Source organism: Nicotiana sylvestris, chromosome 4, assembly GCF_000393655.2.
Source record: "Nicotiana sylvestris chromosome 4, ASM39365v2, whole genome shotgun sequence".
Classification (NCBI taxonomy): Eukaryota; Viridiplantae; Streptophyta; class Magnoliopsida; order Solanales; family Solanaceae; genus Nicotiana; species Nicotiana sylvestris.
The window spans coordinates 1,445,363-1,464,579 of NC_091060.1; the positions used below are offsets into that span (position 1 = coordinate 1,445,363).

General features: G+C 38.5%; 2 protein-coding genes across 5 annotated transcripts; both read right to left on the minus strand.

The window, feature by feature from the left end:
- Nucleotides 1–563: 563 nt before the first annotated feature.
- On the minus strand, nt 564–1,159 carry LOC138889102 (uncharacterized). Its single transcript, XM_070171662.1, has 2 exons — nt 705–1,159; nt 564–603 (listed from the first exon to the last, which is right to left on the minus strand). The coding sequence occupies exons 1-2, from the start codon at nt 1,157–1,159 to the stop codon at nt 564–566; spliced, it is 495 nt and encodes a 164-aa protein (XP_070027763.1).
- Nucleotides 1,160–3,546: 2,387 nt separating this feature from the next.
- LOC104215555 (chromatin-remodeling ATPase INO80) lies at nt 3,547–18,891 on the minus strand. 4 transcript variants are annotated; one of them, XM_009765381.2, is made up of 24 exons: nt 18,717–18,891; nt 18,520–18,584; nt 16,681–16,768; nt 15,969–16,353; nt 15,405–15,840; nt 15,101–15,301; nt 14,882–14,992; nt 13,846–14,264; nt 13,615–13,723; nt 13,441–13,521; nt 13,155–13,327; nt 11,776–11,901; nt 10,526–10,687; nt 10,383–10,440; nt 9,659–9,889; nt 9,380–9,526; nt 7,563–8,120; nt 7,221–7,478; nt 7,006–7,113; nt 5,663–5,757; nt 5,432–5,588; nt 4,802–4,999; nt 4,497–4,652; nt 3,547–4,234 (listed from the first exon to the last, which is right to left on the minus strand). In XM_009765381.2, exons 2-24 carry the CDS (start codon nt 18,565–18,567, stop codon nt 3,914–3,916), a joined length of 4,626 nt encoding a protein of 1,541 aa, XP_009763683.1. In that variant the 5' UTR covers nt 18,568–18,584; nt 18,717–18,891; the 3' UTR covers nt 3,547–3,913. The 4 variants fall into 4 exon arrangements, with proteins under 4 accessions (XP_009763683.1, XP_009763684.1, XP_009763682.1 ...); XM_009765382.2 differs by having other exon boundaries at nt 4,497–4,649; nt 18,520–18,891; XM_009765380.2 differs by having other exon boundaries at nt 18,520–18,891.
- Between the last annotated feature and the right edge of the window lie 326 nt (nt 18,892–19,217).

A 19,217-nucleotide genomic window follows, 5' to 3' on the forward strand; every position in this document is an offset into this window, starting at 1 on the left:
GCATCTCCATAGGACCTCCCTAGGAACCATGTCGTACGCTTTCTCTAGATCGATAAATACCATGTGGAGATCTTTCTTCTTATCCCTGTATTGTTCCATCATCCTCCTAATAAGGTGGATATCTTCTGTGGTAGATCGCCCCGGCATGAACCCGAACCGGTTATCTGAAACAGACACCATCCTTCGCACTCTCATTTCTACCACTCTCTCCCAGACTTTCATGGTATGACTCAGTAATTTGATACCCCTATAGTTGTTACAGCTCTGAACATCGCGTTTATTCTTATACAGCGGAACCATTGTACTCCACCTCCACTCTTCAGACATCTTATTAGTCTTGAATATAACATTAAGCAACCCAGTAAGTCATTCCAAGTCTGCTCTACCCACACACCTCCAAAGTTCAATCGGAATTTCGTCTGGCCCGGTAGCTCTGCCCCTCCTCATCTTATGCACTGCCTCCATGACCTCATCGACCTCAATGTCCCTACAATAACTTAATTCATGGGGGTTGTTGGCATTTCTCAATTCACCTAGCACAATATCCTGATCCCCTTCTTCATTTAGAAGTTTATGAAAGTAGGTCTGTCATCTCCTCTTAATCTGGTCATCCCCCATCAAAACTTTGTCGTCATCATCTTTTATGCACCTCACTTGGTCCAGATCCCGAGCCGTCCTCTCTCACCTTAGCGAGTCGGAATAACTTCTTCTCCCCTCCTTTGTTCCCTAGTTCCTCATATAGATGAGCAAAAGCTGTCGTCTTAGCCTCTATTACTGTCATCTTCGCCTCCTTCCAAGCTACCTTATATCTCTCACTGTTCACTCTCTTCTCCTCCTCTCCAGAGCTCCCTACGAACTGCAGGTACGCCGCCTTCTTCGCTTCCACTTTATCTTGGACAACTGCATTCCACCACCAGTCTCCTTTGTGGCCACCGGTGCGGCCCGAAGATATCCCTAACACCTCTCTCGTCGCCTTCCTTATACAATCAGCCGTCGTCGACCACATAGTGTTTGCATCCCCACTACTTCTCCAAGCTCCCATTGCCGATAACCGTCCTTCCAACTCCTGAGCTTTATCCTTAGTCAAGGCGCCCCACCTAATCCTCGGACAGCCTCGTACTGACCTTTTCTTCCTCCTTATCCTAATACCAATGTCCATCACCAAAAGCCTATGTTGCGTTGCTAGGGTCTCACCTGGGATAACTTTGCAATCCTCGCACAACCTTCTGTCCCATCTCCTGAGGAGGAGATAGTCAATCTGAGTCTTCGCCACCGAACTTTTGTAAGTAACCAAATGCTCATCCCGCTTCGGAAAACTTGAGTTCGCAATCACTAGATCGAATGCCTTGGCAAAGTCCAACAACGAAGTGCCCCTCCGTTCCGCTCCCCGACACCAAAGCCGCCATGTACCTCAGTATAACCAACTGCAGACGACCCAATATGACCATTGAAATCTCCTCCTATGAATAACCTCTCCGAAAGCGGAATACTACGAACGATGTAATCCAACCCCTCCCAAAAACGCCTTTTAATCTCCTCATCCAAGCCTGCTTGCGGCGCGTACGCGCTAACGACATTTAAAGTACACTCACCCACCACCAATTTAATAGTCATTAGTCTATCATTCACCTGCCTGACCTCTACCACCAACTCTCTAAGATAGTTATCTACCAGGATACCCACTCAATTCTTACCCCGCAGGACTCCAGAGTACCATAACTTATACTCATCCACGTTTTTCGCCCTCGATCCAACCCACCTAGTCTCCTGGACACACGTTATATTAATCTTCCTCTTCTGAAGTATCTTCGCCAACTCTATAGACTTACTTATTAGCGAACCTATGTTCCATGACCTGATTCTCAACGTATAGGCTCCCTTGCCCCCTCTACCTCCCCTACCTCCCGTCCCACACCCTGAACCCGGCCCCACACTCTGCCACACCCGAGGACATGCCCTTAATCTATCATCTCAGATTGTAGCCACTACACCTACGACAAATCTCAAGAAGACTTACTAGTGCACAACGAACGACGAATCAAACTAGAAGGAAACAAGTGACTACAAGTACACTAGTTGAATGATTGAACTATTGTGAACCAAAGTAACCCAATTTAGCTAACACCAAAAAGGAAACAGTAGAATGGGAGGTACCAACTCCCGAGAACCAAACCTGTGTTGATTTGTTGTACTTGATGTAGTTGTACACTCACGCACCGCTTCCCACCGCCCGTTGCGGACGCTCGTCCTAGTTGCTCTCCTTTGCTAGTGCTCGTGCGCCCAACTTGTCTCCACAACTTCGAGAATTTCCCTGAAAACACAGAAAATACCACGACACGAAAACCAAAAAGGGTTGTCACTGCTACCACTGGTGTAGCCCTGATAGTAGTAGGGGAAATGTAGGGAAAAAGCAGAGAACTACACAAATATCTAATGAAATATATTGCCAGAACACTTGATAACTACTATAAATTAAGAAATAATGAGTATTCTTCTATAAATTAAAACAAATCGAAATTATACTAATTAAATAGAAAAAATCATTTTTTATTAGTTGCAACAGAAGAAGACAACAGAAGTTAGCTGTTGTTCGGAGCTTATATTTTCAAAATATTAATTAATTCTGAAAAAGAAATCTAGTGAAAAACTCTGTTGAAAAAGATTTAGCAAATTGGAACTAGAAACTTACCACAGAGATAGATCTGAGCTTGGATGAAGCAGATCGGAGATTTTTAGAAGCTAAAAGATATAAAACGAGAACACAAAAGGGGAAAAAATGATTTAAATATAAAGAGAGAGATTTGCGGTGGAAGGTATTAGTTCTTACAGTGAAAATGGCGTTCATAGCAGCTCAATCAATGAAGAAAAAAAATACGTTAAAAGAAAAGACAGTTCTAAAAAGAGATCAGATCTGAAAATGAGCTGATTAGATATTACCGTAAACGAGATGCAAGCCGATCGTACAGAAAAAATAAATAAACAAAAATTTAAAATTACATAACAAAAAGTAAAAAAAAAATGTGTTGGGAAGAGGGGGGGCATTGGGGGTGGGGGCAATGGAGGTGGTGCAGAATAACGAAAAAATAAAAATTTGAAATTAAAAAAAATGAAATTTAAAAAAAAAAAAAAATTGGAGAGAGGAGGTGGGGTGGGAAAGGTTGAGAAGAAGTTTCGGAAAATGTTTTCCCTTCTCTTGATAAGGAAAACATTTTCCTCCAATTGGAGGAAAATGAATTCATAAGGAAAATGTTTTCCAACACATTTATGTCAACCAAACATGAAAAAATTGAAAAATATTTTTCTTCGTACCAAACACACCCTAAATGGTGCTATGAAATGGTAACAGCTTCTTTTAACTACAAATCTCGAATTCGAGTCACGGGACTGAAATCATATGCTGGAGCAACCGTTTGTAGCTTGAGTTACAAATTGTTAAAGCATTGGCTTTTAATGTTAAGTAATCGGAGCAATGTGTAGATGATCAATATCATCTTAAAGAAGCAAACGGACTAATGGTTACAACTATAGCCCTATGAACACCAAGAATTCTTCTTTTAATGGCTCTATAAGATCATTCCTTGTGATTACATTGTCAACAAAAATATCTCCTCCAGGAGAACATTTTGCCAACTATTGGCTGATTACATTAACTTTTACTATTTAACAAAAAAGGTACAAATGAGTGCCTACTGTACATCACCATGCTTCAAGTATAGCAGCCAAGAAGTCTCGTGCTCGGAGTCCTATGAATATTCTGTACAACCAATATACAATTCTGCACTTCCTCATTCTGCTACTGCGTTTTTCCAGCAGAACGGGTTTCTGCTGTCCAAGCCTGCACTTGAATCCCTCAGGGAAGAAAGACTCGATAGCTCAACAAAAAATAAGACATAATAATGCATTTGTCATACTATCAGCCAGCTAATAGATTATTATGTCTTAATGCTTCTTCCTCAGCTCCTGCTCTCCCACCACTGGTGCTGATATCCGACAAAGAATAGTTATGGTTCCCCTCTCGGTTCATAGGAGGGGTGGCAGTAAATGCTGGTTCAAGGTTCTCGTTGACGCTCTTAGTTGGCCTCTTCAGTCTTTTTGGCCTTTGTTGCATGTCAATGTTTTGTGGGGAGCCATCTATATCATCTTCCATCAGTGAGTTGGGTGATAATGATTCAAGATTTTTCGGATTCTTTTGAGGCCTCGATTTTGGGGTTTGCTTGTCGGTGGAACCTTTCCTCTGCACATATAAGATTATAAATCAAGTCAAATTGAAAATTTTACAACACAGTTGAGCTTATTCATTGTGCAACAAGAAGAAGCCAAGGCAATTATTTTGAAACGAGTGTACAAGTATAACTTAGCCATTATATGCAGCAACTATAAACCGGGAGGTAACTTTAAGGAGTCAAACTGTGAAATGCAGGAAAGAGTAACTAGACAACCTAAGTCCGTGAAAAGGTCATTATCAGAAACAATATTCGAATCTGAGAAGTAATCACCTTTTTACTACTTGATTTTGCTTTCCCAGGATCAAGAGTGTCGTCCCCATTCCCAACAGATTCACCGTTTGTAAGATCTTCTAATGATGCATCACCATCCGCACCAATTCGTATGCCTTTGGTGCCACCTTTCCTCTTTTGTCTTTCTTTTGCCTGCTAATGATCCAACGCCATATTGCTCAACTAGAAACAAGAAATAAGCTGAAAAAAGGGAGGGGAGGGAGGGGGGGGGGGGCGGTGGATAAAAGGGAAGTAGGAGAACTAATTATCATAAGGAGATTCCGAACACTATTCTAATATCTCACCTGAAGAGGAATTTCCTTCAGTTTCTGCTCCAATTGTTTATCATCAATCAGCAAAGAGACGACATCTTCTGGAGCCAAAAGGTCACCCTGAACATGTCCTCCTGTCATGACAAGCTGTTGCACGGTATTCTTCTGACTGGCTCTCTGCAGAATTTTCTCTTCAACAGTCTCTTTACAGATTAAGCGATAAACAGTAACCTGCAAGTGAAATAATCTCTTTACATAGGAAAACATGATCACATGACGAGAGGGGCCATTTGCAAATATTATAGTGTTGTTTCACCGGAAGAATGTGGATACAACAATCAGAAAAAAAAAAAAAAAAAGGAATAACGAATACATGGAAAAGGTAAGAGAAAGTGACCTCTGAAGATAATGATAGGTGGAACTTTTTTATTGCTCATTTTAATGTCTGATAAAAGAAATGCTGGTGCATCGACTACTGGAACTTTGCTTCATAAACTAACTGATTAGCTAAACTGGATTATCTTAGATGCAAACAAGTTCTTAATCATCCTTTATGATTTCTTCTAAAAGCAGCAATGACCAGGAAAAGAAGATAAGATATCGTTATCTTTAGAAGTAGAGCTTCATGGTCCAAAAAAGAAAATGTAGAAGTGGAAACCTTACATCCTTAGTTTGACCTAGCCTATGAGCTCTATCCATTGCCTGTAAATCTAAAGTTGGATTCCAGTCACTCTCATAGAAGATGACTGTGTCAGCAGCTGTCAAGTTGATACCAAGGCCGCCTGCTCTTGTGCTCAGCAAGAACACAAAAATGTCGCTCCTACGAGGAAATCAACATTAGTCAGTACAAATATAAAAAAATGGATTATAAGTTCCTTCGAATTCAAAACATACCGATGCTGGAAATCTTTGACCATGTCTCGTCTATCCATTATAGTGGAAGATCCATCAAGCCTCAAGTACTTATATTTCCTGTAGTGCATGTAGTCCTGCAAAACAGGTGAAAATATTAGCAATCTCACAAGTGAAGAGTTTCTTTATCCTCGCAATTTTAGATCCATTACAAATGCAAACTTTCCTAGTCATGGGGTTATGTTGCAGTAGAAAACATACTCTGGTCTTTGCAAACTGAGTCCATTATAAGACGAAAGAAGCAAATAGAGAAACCAATACAAGAGTCTCAACAACAGCTTCATATAACTTCATATGATAAGAACTATGAAGCATAAAGCATAGTTGTTAATGTTGTTATTATTGTTGTATGCTTAGTTTCACATAGTATGCTCAAGAAACCTAAGTTGTTCGGACTCGGGTGCGGGTATCCGATACGGGGACGGATCCGGGTATCGGATTCGGCAAAATCTAAATTTTAAGATTCGGGGTGCGGATACGGGTGCGGGGATTCGGCTAATAAAAAATAGAGCTATAAAAATATTGTAAATTTTGAGAGATATTCTGTGAAAAGTTACATGTATATTATAGAATTCACTCTTTCATTCTCCAAGATAATCATTATTCTTTCATTCTCCTAAATCTGTTTTATTTTTTATTTTAAGAAATCAAAATCTCAAGTTTTCTCCCAAATTTGTCGATGGACTCCGGTCAAAGTGTCCAAAGTTAGTTGACCGAATCCGGGACGTATCCCGCTCCCGCTCCCGTCCCCATCTCCTATCGGGATGGGGACGGCACCAAAATCGACGCGCAACTTAGCAAGAAACTACTCCATGATTCAATCTAACCTAAGCTTGGTAGGCGTTACGACGTCAAAAGAAAGCGACACTCAGAACTCATTGTTTATGCATAGGTGGGGTCTAAGTATCTGTTATCAAACAGTTATTCCAAGATGAGCTACAAGCCTCTCCCACGCATTGATGGCGGAAGAGAACCTGTACTATAAAGCACCGAAACACGGGAAAAGGTACTACATGACAAACATTATAGCAGTGCTTAATTTAGCAACACATGGTTATTTTCAATCAATTTAATAGCTTCACAAAAGTTTTACATGCAAGCTGCATTTTGCATTTATACCAGCTATGGTTAATGAACCAAAGCATGGCTGAGACTACCAGTAAACTTGCTTTCCCTCAGAGTCACACTCTTTTCAACTCTCCAAAGCTAAAACCAAATACAAACATACAGTTGCATAGGCAGAGAAACTGCCACTGCTACTAGCATCATAGCATTACAAAAAGACAAATCTAAACCGCCAAGGAGCAGCAGAAAGATTCAAATACCTCTATAATATCCAACATTTTTGTCATTTGTGCAAAGAGAAGAACACGGTGGTTCCCTGCCCGCAAGCGCTTTAATAGTATGTCAAGTGTTTGAAGCTTCCCTGAGTCCTGTAATTACATAGGATATTTAGATACTGTATGTGCTTAAAGGCACATAGATGTATTAAAGAGGAAAGGAAAAGAGAAGGGATACATCAATGGAAAAGATAACATACTGTTAGCATCTTTGCAGGGTCAAATGGTTGCACAGGTGGACATGACCCGAATATTTTGTATGTAAGCTGAAGAGCAGGTTGTGAGACAGGTAATTCAGAGTCTATCTCTTGTATTAAATGGTGTGTGACACCTGGCTTCCTAGGACCATTATATTCCGATGTGCGTGCAAACCCAACCAACAACCTCTTAATCCATGGATGGTGTAGTTCCTCGAGCATTTTGTAAGCAAAATTTCTATCCGAGCAATGAGCATTTATCTACAAGATACATCTGGTAGTTAGTAACCAATTGCTTATGCATGGAGAGCACAAAGTAAGAGCAAACAATGTAATACCACTTACAGGGGGTGCTCTTGTTCTAGGAATGAAGGAGTATATGGAATGTAAGAGATTAACATTAGATAAAAGCCTATCCTGATGTTCCATGACCAAAGCTTCAAATGGTGCATCACCAGGACCTGTGGCACGTCTTGTTCTTAATAAATCTGTTCCTGTCCTAGATGGAAGCAATAACATTCGTGTCACTGCTCTTACTTTGTCCCGTCCAAGGTGACTAAAATAGAGATCATCATCCTCAGACTCCATCAGCAAGTCCAAAATTTCATCTGAAAATTGTCGGTTGCTTCTCACAATTGAGAATAACAATTTTTCCAAGAAAGAACCAGTTGCCGAAAATGAAACCTCCATAGGTGACATATCAATTAACCGAGTAAAACCAAATGTTCCGCTCCGTATATAGCCAACATCTGACTTGTGTACTTCTTGCAGTATCGAGCGGTGAACATTCTCCGGAGAATATATGTTAAAGTACTTATCAAATAATTCTTTTCTTACACCTTGGGCCATAGTTGAGTGAAGCATGCTCGATCCGAGAGCTTCCCGGTAAACCAGCTTTGGTATCTGAAAGGGATTTATACGAAGAGTAAGTTCAATAAGCATGAAATTTCCTGATTATTAAGAAGTCCTACTTAGCCAACATTTCACCGTTTCCACATGCATATATTTAGGAATATCAGCAAGAATCATCTTGCTGAACTGGCTCTAGCCGATTCAATTCATAAAATTGGATTTACTTGACATGTTCTAGTAAAATTGAGCTCCAGAGTAAACAATAACTTGTTCTCCACGTTCTTTTGTGATAGTTTCTACATAATCTTCTATTTTCTGTAGATAAGTGAATTTTATTGACAGTAAGCAAATAGGGAGTAGAAAGAGGTAAATAGAACTGTAGACTGAAGCTCCAATCTACATAATCCAACCAGCATTATCTCTAGTGTAATCCAGAAGTGTACAAAAAGCACAATAGCATAAATCTGATCAAGTAATTTCTTATTCCATCACATGGACTTCGATTTGGTTCTCTCCACATTGTCCGCATAACAGCCTATGGGATTACATTTTAACCTCTGCCCTTCCCCTTCCAGCATTGAAGAGTTAAACAACAGTCTTAGACTATGCATCTTCTTGATGCTTTTTAATGGAACACCTTACTTCATCAAAAAAAAAAAACAGTCCTAGACATTGTATTGTTAGCACCAAAGAGAATCTCAAAAAGTCCATAGCTGTGTTGGTATGTTACAGAGAAATGAGTAATGATTAACCATCTTCACCACTCCTTCACATAAAAAACACCAGCTGATGTCTTATCAAATTATCTGCAGAAAATAGTGTTCCAAGCAGCTCTCTCAACAAGGAAGTTGATGCCGCAGGAGTTTGGTTCCAGGTGGTAGAACGACGGTGAAGTAGGAACAGTAGTGTCGGCATGATGGTGGATGAAGAGTGACCGGGGGGAGTTTGTAGCAATCTGAAAGGTTTTTTTATTGCGGTAAACAATCCAGCTAGGATAGTTCCCTTTTTTTGGATTATTATTTGGTCTCAATTCCACTTTTCATCGTCTCATTTGTTTAATCTCCATGTCATCTGCGTTTGAGATTCACGTGCCTGGAGACTGTTAGTATTGTGTTCAATAGGTACATTTAGCACATAGGTTAAGTGTTCAATAGGTCACACTCGAGGTGTATAAATGAAAATTTTTGACAAGTTCAAGGGGCTGTCTATGCACTATGCCATTAAATGACTGCATTGAATCAGACAGCTTTCTGTGTACATATAAACAATAATAATACCAAACAAGAAGCATAAAGTGATCTAAGGAGTACCTGGTATGTAACAGCACTTCGACCGCCAGAATAGAATACATCCTCCAGCTCCCCGAAGGGAGGAGGTAGAAGTGAGTTTGGAACCTCTCCAAAATAGAAATAAGAAGTTCCTTCATTTCTCTCAAACAGCTCTGGATGGTTGCACACCTGGCATTTTCCAACAAGAGAAATAAAAGCACTTGGTGAAAAAACTTTGGAAAAAATAACACTACTATGGAACCACTATAAAATTATCAGGTGATGCAACACGAAAGAGCAGTAAAGAAAGAGATTGATCACCTTCCTTAGCTGGATAACAATATTCATCAGGTTTAGAATTTTCTTCTCATTGAGATGCCCACGGCTGCTATCAAACAACTCAGCAAGGGATATCTTGTCTTTTATTGCTCGATAAAATGCCTGCTGGCGAGAACTCAACTTACAGTGCACTGTGATTTCAGTTTTCCCAGTCAACTCAGAAACCACATCCTTTTTAACCCGTCGCAGCATGAAGGGTTTTAAAATGGCATGCTGTTCAGAAGATTCAGAAAGAAGAAATGCATCAAGATGGAAAGTCTAGTTACCTAAGAAGATATTAGACTTTACCTAAGAAAATATACTAATATTATTCAGATTAACAGAGAGAAGAAAGATGGAGATATTATGACAGGATTTGATGAATTACCATCCAAAAAATTCCAGATAAGATTGACATCCATGAATAGCAACAATAACCACATAACAAGGATGTTTCTTCTAACTAAATACTAGAGCGATGTTCTTGACACCAGAAATATACAAGATGAGAATATGCAAATAAAAGAAACTTAAAAAGGAGTTCATGGAGTGTTCTTGACAAACTAAAATATAAAAGATGACAATGTGTACTATATGTCCATTTTTAGTCAAGTCAAAATGACAGGAAACATTCCTCAGAAAGAAATTGAATTGTTGTAGGTCATAAGGCAGCTGTATCTTAGGATATTGGATTGTCATAAACAACTACAAAGCAAAGATCCCTCACCAGCCGGCTGAGCTGGTGCTCGTTCAATGTCCCACCATGCTCTGCGTGGTTCTCAATTCTGATCAGAAAGCACAAAGAATTATCACCAGGATGGACAACTGATACATTAAAGCAAGAAACACCTTATACTGAAACATACATACCCTTTTGAAAACCATTCGTTGAATTGTTCGTGGCTATCAAATAAAGTAGGCATAATAAAGTGGAGGAGCGCCCAGAGCTCAGCCATGTTATTTTGAACTGGAGTACCAGTCAGAAGCAAACGGTTTCGACAATTGAAACTCAACAATGTTTTCCATCGTATACTGTTAACCAGAGCACAACAAGATCGAATGAGAGTGAGAAGTTATGATTAACAACTTGTTGCCGTATTCAGATTATTCAACAGGTGCAACAAGATACATGGATGCACAGACTTAAATGAATAAATAAATGTGCCAGTGTTTTAAATTGTGGATACATGGATGCACAGACTTAAATGAATAAATAAATGTGCCAGTGTTTTAAATTGTGGCATTTGAGAAATGAAAGTTAAATCAGTATTTGAGGTTCTTGTCATCATTTTCATCCCCTGTTGATTCTTACTAATGCTTATTTGACACGGCTAATCAATAAAAGAGTACCTGAAAACAGCTCTTGTATCTATGCTCCAATATTATAGATGGAAAAACAAAATATTTGTATATCCACAGGCATGGAAAGCAATTGAAACTCATTAAGTCAATTCCAAGCAGTAAGATTTCTAAAACTAGCAAACAAGAAGACAAGACAAAAAGAACCTAAAGTAATCCAAAAAATATTATTATGGTCTAATGACAGTAGTTCCATAGCATGTGCATATCTGCTTCCGAGCTTGTAATTTTGGTTAGTTAAGGTATAGTTATGTTCTTATATTCTTTTGCAAGGTAATGATTACACATTCAACTCAGGTCTTATTAAAAGTTGATCAACTTATAACCTGTGCAGTCACATGATACGGACACTGAATCATATGAGCGAAAGAGAAAACGCAAAGCTGTTGTATATGATTTTCTTCAGCATGAAGCATTACCACAAGACTCCATATACAACAAAAAGAATCGTTTATTGTGCAAGTTTTAGCAAACCAGCTCTGAGCTCAGACCAGAAGTTTTTCAGATAATTGAAGGTAGAGTTCAGCATGTTTTGGCTTTACAAAGAAATCAAAGTGATATGTTGTTGTTCCCAGTAGCTAGTGAGCTTTCCAACGAGAATAATACTTTGAATAAGTTTGCTAGCAACTAGAAAGCAAGGGTCCTGGTACTCAACAAGGGATTGCTTAGACGCTTTAGCTTCCACCACATTCCAGTAAATGATCTTATTAATGCGGTTAAACCAAACAGTAGGACAAGGTTTTCAAGGCTGGACCACAGACCTGTTTGCGCTTTTGATTGCCTGAGCTTCATCCAGCACCATGTATTGCCATTTGACACGTCTGAAGTATTTCTCATCAGAGACTAGCAGTTGATAACTGGTAATGAGAATATGGAATCCAGCATCCCTGAAATCAAAGTCTGGTTAAATAACCAAGAAGAGGAACAAAATGCTAACAATTGAGGTTGCACTGCACAAGAAATGCTTTTTATAATTCAGATACAATTATCAACTTCATTACCAACTGCATTGGGCCATCAATACCGAGATAAGCTTGGTTCACCAAAAATTCCATTCGATTTTTACAAAATTGGGATCTAAAGCCTCCCCGTGTTAAGCAGTTGCTCATTATTCTGATTAACAACTTCGATTAAAAATTTTAATTAACTCAAGACTTCTTGACATTTATTTGATACCCTCCACCTCCCCATCCCCCAAACCTTCCCACCCTTTCTTTGCAATACTTGTCATACTGCTATATTCCTAGGTGCAAAAACCATCATCTAACCTATGATTGACTTTGATGCTTCAAGCAATAAGCAGCTCAGTTTTATGAAGCAATATTTGCCTCATCAATATTCATCATCAAATTAAAAGTGCCTTACCAAGCAAGAATGTCAATGAACAAAGAAAAGAATAGCAAATTCAGCTAAAGGATTATAGACCAATCAGCCGAAGTGTCTTTAAAATAGCTGCAAAGTTACTGGCTGAAAGATTGAAAAAAGTGATTAGGAAACTTATTTCTGGACATCAAAATGCCTTCATCAAAGGCAGGCAAATCGCAGATGCAGCCTTAATTGCCAACGAAGTTCTTGACTGGAAACTGAAGAGAGGGGAATCAGGCATCCTATGTAAGTTGGACATAGAGAAGGCCTTTGATCAACTCAACTGGCAATTCCTCATCACAATGCTAAGGAAAATGGGATTTGGTAATAGATGGATCTACTTGATGCCATTAATGATATTGCCTCATCCAAAAACTTATCAGTGGAGTTTACAGGAAAGAGATTACTCCAGCTATATAAAAATGAAAGACAATTAGCCTTGAGAGTGTGATTAGGAGTTGATATTCCATCAAAACATCTTCAATTCCTTTCTGTCCAGATACACCAAAAAATACAGGCAGGGAATCACTTTCCAGATTTTTCCTGATGGACCTACTAACTTCCCAAGAACTCCAGCATATGGAGCTAACAAACACACTTTTGAATTTACTATCTTTTGTACTATTTGCATCTACTTGATGCCATAATGATACTGTCTCATCTAAAAAGAGAAAGCAAATTCAAGAAATGAGGGAGACATGAAAGAACCAAAAGTGTAGGCAAGTCCATTACTCCTGTATTATGTATAGTAATAACCAAAGCCAAATGAAATTACCGTCGATATAGACGTTTTGGGTTAATATTCTTCCGAAGTACCATTCGCTCTTGTAACCCTCCCCAATATGGAAGAGTTTTTAGATCAGGGCAGAAACGACCAATTTCATCAGCCCAGTTGTTCAAGACTGATGCAGGAGCAACAACTAAAAAGGGACCCCATATATTCTTGTCCTGCAGAGCTCAATGAAGCCAAGTTACTGGACTTCTCAGCCAGAAAGATTTTTGATATGATAATTTACTACAAGACAGTTGATAAATAAAACATGAACAACTAGATCGCTTACTTCTGCCAAATGAGCCAAGAAAGCCATGGCCTGGATAGTTTTGCCAAGACCCATCTCATCAGCAAGAATGCCATTTAAACCCTGACAGATAAAGTTGAATGTTATAAGCCAGCCAAGCAAAATCTCCATAGAGGTTGAGCAAAAAGATCAACTTTCAGGAAAATGACAACTTACCTGCTCGTAACAATTTACAAGCCACTGGAGGCCTTTCAATTGATACTCTTTAAGAGTACCCTTGAATATGTCTGGTGTCTGTACTGTTGATGCCACAGGCATGGTTGACCTAAAGGTACACCGAAACACAGTGAGTCAGTACAGTCAGAGAGTGGAGCAACAAAATTTGTGCCACTACAATCTCTCAGCAAAAGAAGAAAGACGATATCTCAGAGGAGCTTAAAAACTCACGGATGCAATAAGTCTATGTTAGCGGCTGCGGCATCTTGCTGGGAGGGTTCAATTTCAGCAGCTTGCCGCAGCTTCAGACATTCACTATCAAATGCACTTGTCATCATTTTCTGCTTTGAAACTGCATCCTGTGCAGCTTTCAAGGCCTCTTTTCTCAGCTCAGCCTCTTCAGGATCCTCTTCCTCTCCAGGTCTAGCTTCACTGGAACTTAACAACATTTCTTGGTCATTTGTCATTTCATCACCTAAAGTCACAGCCTCAGAGGATAAAGTTGATTTATTTTGCATGAAATGGCTGTAAAGTTCAGTTTGAGATAGCAGAAAGTTGAGCCTCTGTTGTTGTCTCTTTGCTTCACGAAGCTCCTGTTCACGCTTCAAAGCTTCTGCAGCTTCTTTTTCCTCCCTTTTCCTTACTTCTGCCTGCAACATTAAAAATTTTACATCTTAGGAAGTCCTCTTGTCAAACAGTCAACAGCAGAAACTCGTGAAGAAGTATGTTCTTTTAGCATATTCAATCTTCTAGAGGAAACACGACTAAGGACATGCATCTTTATAAGTCCTTAATCCTGATAAATGTACACTTTCTTTTCTCATAAGTGTATCAATACTCCATTGCAAAGCTTTAGTAGGTAAACCAACATATAACCCAAAAAAATATTGGCTGAAAAGAAACTCTTACGGCAACAATATCATCAATTTAATATGTCGTTATCATATAAAATAGGGACAGAACTAGAGAGCCAGAATAGGTGAATATATCTTTATCACCTTTCACTACTTCTTCAGGATAGTACAGGCTAAGATGAACATACAATGTGGTAATAGTCTGAAAACCATCAAAACAGAGAGCTGCATCTTTGCTAATTAAGAATGCAGCTAACCATACTTGAAAAAAGAATGCAGGTAACCATGGCTGACTTTTCCTCGCTCCCTCCTCTCCGGCTGCTCAGGTTGCTCTCGAATAGCAACTTCTCATACATACCATAATAGCAAAAAGTTCACTATGAAATAATGTCAAAAAGGTAGAATTTAAGTACCATCTCCTTGTCAACTCTCTTCCAAAACACGAGCATGTCCCTAGCAAGTTTCCTTGTACGAATTGCAGCACCTCTCATCACCTTAAGTGATCTGCTAACTTTCATTTTTACCTGAAAAAGGGAACCCACCACTCAAGTAAGAACGTCCAAAAGATAACTAGCATGGAAATTTGCAGAATCGCACACAAATTTGTTCAACAAGATCCAGGACGCGCCTACCTCTCTCTGACAAGTTTCTGAAAACCTCTTGGCATCAGTCAATTGCTTCCTGTGGAAATTGATGAATATCTTATGATGTTTTGGGATTTCTTTCCTGACAAGGTTTATCCAATATTTTCCAATCTTATCCATTTCTTCCTTCTCAATCACAGAAGGATCCTTCTTCAGTTTTGGCTTTTTGGGTAGACTACGCTCAATAATCTGCAGCTCCAAATGACCACTCATATGTAAGCAACATGACTGATGCCCATATAGCTATGAGATAAACAAAAACTGAACTGCAATGTTAAAGAGAATTACTGACCTCATAGGTGTCTCCTTTCTCTAACACTTTCACATAATAAACCTGTAAGACACCACCCTCTGACAATATAGAACGCCGTATACCTCCTGCAGCCCCCTCAGGGATGGAAGAAGCCTCTAATGCAGCTTCGCTGACTTGCAGACTGAATTTCTGACCGGCACTATTAGCTGGCTGGGCTCGCAACCGTGCCTGAAGAGATTCAAATTGGGGTTTGGGATCACTCATACCTGCTTGACGTTTGGGCCCAAGTCTCTTATCAGAAGCCATCATTGCAGCCAAAGTCTCCAAATCAAGTGTACCCTTGAGGTAAATTTCATTAACTTGAATATCTGACATGGTTGGCAAATTCAATAATGTTGCCAGCTTTTCATAGGGTGGAGGGATCCTGTATGTGATGTCCTCCCCGAGATCCAAGAAAGCAGGTTCATAAATAGATCTGCAAAAATTCGAAAAATGAGGTGACACACTTTACCTTTTGGAGGCTTAAAATAAAAAATAAAAAACAACTTGGGTAAACATATTAGCATTCATTTCAAAAGATTAGGCGAAAGCAGAGAGACAAACCTATCACCACCATATGGTCCTGGAAAATCAGACTGAATATGGTTCCCTAACTTCTGAGTGCTATTGTTAAAAAATTCTGATGCAGAGTCAAGTCTGAGTGCTCCTCTATGATCATTTGTTGATTTCTGGTCTCTTGATCCTCCACCACTTCTCATCGCAGGCACCCCATTACGAGTAGCCGCAGGGCTTGCTGAGGAATTACCAAGCCTCCTCTTATACTTTTGAACGTGTTCTCCCAGCATTGCTCTATACCTTTCCTCTGAAATATGGGTATTATAACCTCTGTCCCCATCCCCGTCTTCATCACTACTATATGAAGTCCGCCTCTTTTTCTTCAACTCCCTACCAGACATTATACCATTACTCCGGTTCCTGGGTGCTCCACCTATCAACCAACATAAGATGTGGCTGATTATTACAACACTGCATTAGCTTAACTTTCATTACCTAAAGAAAGTCAAATTTGCATTATAATAGGATAAAGAGTGTGCATTTGCTAACTCAAAGATTTCTTTCTTTTGGACCAATATTAGTAATAACTGATTCTTAGTGAAAAGAATGTGTTATCAGTCACAAATTTAGTCCTAATCGGACATAATTTTTTTATAAGTACACAATTTTAGTCCTAATTGGTCATACTCATCGACCCAAATAATAAAGAATTCAATTTAAAAGAAAAGAAAAAAAAACAATGTCAAGAAAGAATGTCTACCTGGGCTACCTCTGCTCTCATCCTGACTACTATTCCCGTGATGATCAAAATCATCATCCAGTTGGGGCAGCTGGAAGTTAATCAATGACTATCCAAAAAAAAAAAAAAATTAAAGGGAGTAAAATAAGATCCACACTTTAACTAAATTAAGAACTTCCGCACACCCAACTGAAATTCGAAGAAAAACCCAGCTCAAACAAATTAAAAATATCTAGAAACAAGCAAATATAAATAGATTTTCTCGAAGAATACACCAAAAGAAATCCCCCACACAATGTCCCAACAGTAATACTAATTACCAGGATTTTAATGCTATAAATCTTCATCAAAGTGCTTTTTTTTTATAATTGAACAAAAGCGAGTCTGAATGGGTATACTTAGTCGTGGAGCAGACCGAATGACTCTATGAAATTACGTCGATACTTCCACATATTATGGGTAACATAGGAGACATCTCTATTTTTCCCCCGGGGAATCTTTAGAATTCCCACTACTTAGCTTTCAATTCGCTGCCAGAAGTCGTTTTGATATAAGATTTTATCTTGTTTCCATTTTATTTATTATTCCTGATCCGAAAGTAACATTTTCCTTTCCTTGGGCTTAAACGATTAAACGGGACAAAAAGTAGCTATTTGGATTTTAATAAAGCAAGACACTATTTTGAGAACCCAACTGAAATTCCAAGAGAAACCCAGTTCAAATTAAATTGAAAATCACTACAAACAAGCAAAAAACTAAACTTTCATGAAGAATTAACCATCGAATCTCTTCAATCTTGAGGTATAGATAAAATATCACTCCAAACATGCAAGAAAAAACACTCTTCAAGACTTAACCATACCCTAATTTGTGACAAAATTATCCTAACACTAACTAGCAAGATTTTAATATCACAAGACACCATTTTGAGAATGGAACAAAACCTCGCATAAATCATAAATCACTACAAACATGCAAAAGAAAAAACTAAACCTTCTCGAAAAAACTAACCATCAAATCCCTAATTTGTAACAAAATTATCCTAACACAAACTACCAAGACTTAAATATCAGAAGACACCTTTTTGAGAATAGAGCAAAGCCCATAAAAGATACCTCAAAAAGCACTACAAACTAGCCAAAAATATAAACTTCTAGAAGTTTTAACAATCAAATCCCTTATTTGTAAAAAAGGTTATCCTAACACTAACAATTAAGATTTTTATATCACAAGACACCCTATTGAGAGTAGAGCAAAACCCACAAAGGATACCTCAAAAAACACTAATTGCCAGAATTTTAGCAAGACGCCATTTTGAGCATAGAACAAAACCCATATAAATTCACAAGCTCCACACACCAAATGAAATTCCAACAAAAACCCAGTTCATATTAAATGAAAAATCACTCCAAACATGCAAAAAAACTGAACTTTAATGAAGTATTAACAATCAAATCCCTAGTTTCATTACAAAATTATTCTAAACTAACTACCAAGATTTTAACATCACAGACACCCTTTTAAGAGTAGAGCAAAACCCAAAAGAGATACCTACAAACATGCAACAAAAACAAAATCTCTAGCAAATTTAGCCATCAAATCCCTAATTTGTAACAAAATCATGCTAACATTAACAATGAAGATTTTAATATCACAAGACACCCTTTTGAGAACCGAACAAAGCCCACTTCATATTATATCTAAAAAAACAATCACTATGAAAAAGGCAAAAACATAACTTTCTCGAAGAATTAACCATCAAATTCCCAATTTACCACAAACTTATCCTAACTCAAACTACCGAGATTTTAGTACCACAAGACACCCTTCTGAGAGTAGAGCAAAACCCATAAAAGGTACCTCAAGATTGAAGAGATTCGAGTAGGAATATCGCCTCTTTGGGTCCATGAATTATGTTGTTTGAGCTGAAAAAACAACAGCGCGGACAAGCATTCGGTACAATAAATAAAAATAGCGGAAAAAGAAAAATTTGAAGAGAGGAATTTGTAATTGTAATACTAATAGTAAAGGAGAATAAGAGAAGAGAGAACCCTAACCCTAAAGGAGAAAACGAGGGATAAGGAGAAAGGTGATGGGTGTAACGAGAAAGAAGAGAGAAGAGGAGGTGGTGAAGACATTGGTATATGCTAATGTGCGCCATAGAGAGTTAACTTTGGTTAACGTGCGCTATAGTGACCACTCTTTTAATATCCGAGCTCTTTCTTTCTCTGCCTCAGTGTTTGTTGTGATGGAGGAAAGGAGCTTTTCTTTTTCAATAATTAAATCATTAATAATAATTAAGCTAATAATGATTCTTCTTTTTTTTTATTTTTCATTAGGTGTTTAATTCTGGTATCACTTTATGCTCTAACTAATTCGAGTTCGACCCACGTAAGGACTATTAAATAGAGAAGCACTCCTATCAAGATATTTTTTTTAATTTATAAGGCTCGAGTTTAAACTCGAGACCCTTAATTAAAAGTGCAGGAATCACACAACCACAATCCTTGGTGTTAACTATGGATTCATTAACCATGAATCATGATATAAGGGTTACA

Excerpts from the sequence above, each read along its gene's own strand:
- LOC138889102 (XM_070171662.1), bottom strand. The coding sequence starts at position 1,159 with ATGGACATTGGTATTAGGATAAGGAGGAAGAAAAGGTCAGTACGAGGC. Across the intron at positions 604-704 it reads AACAAAGGAGGGGAGAAGAA|ATTAAGAGGAGATGACAGAC; the intron begins GTTATTCCGACT and ends GGGGATGACCAG.
- LOC104215555 (XM_009765381.2), bottom strand. The coding sequence starts at position 18,567 with ATGGACCCAAAGAGGCGATATTCCTACTCGAATCTCTTCAATCTTGAG. Across the intron at positions 7,114-7,220 it reads ACCCTGCAAAGATGCTAACA|GACTCAGGGAAGCTTCAAAC; the intron begins GTATGTTATCTT and ends ATGTAATTACAG. Across the intron at positions 5,000-5,431 it reads GGCTAGGTCAAACTAAGGAT|GTTACTGTTTATCGCTTAAT; the intron begins GTAAGGTTTCCA and ends TTTCACTTGCAG.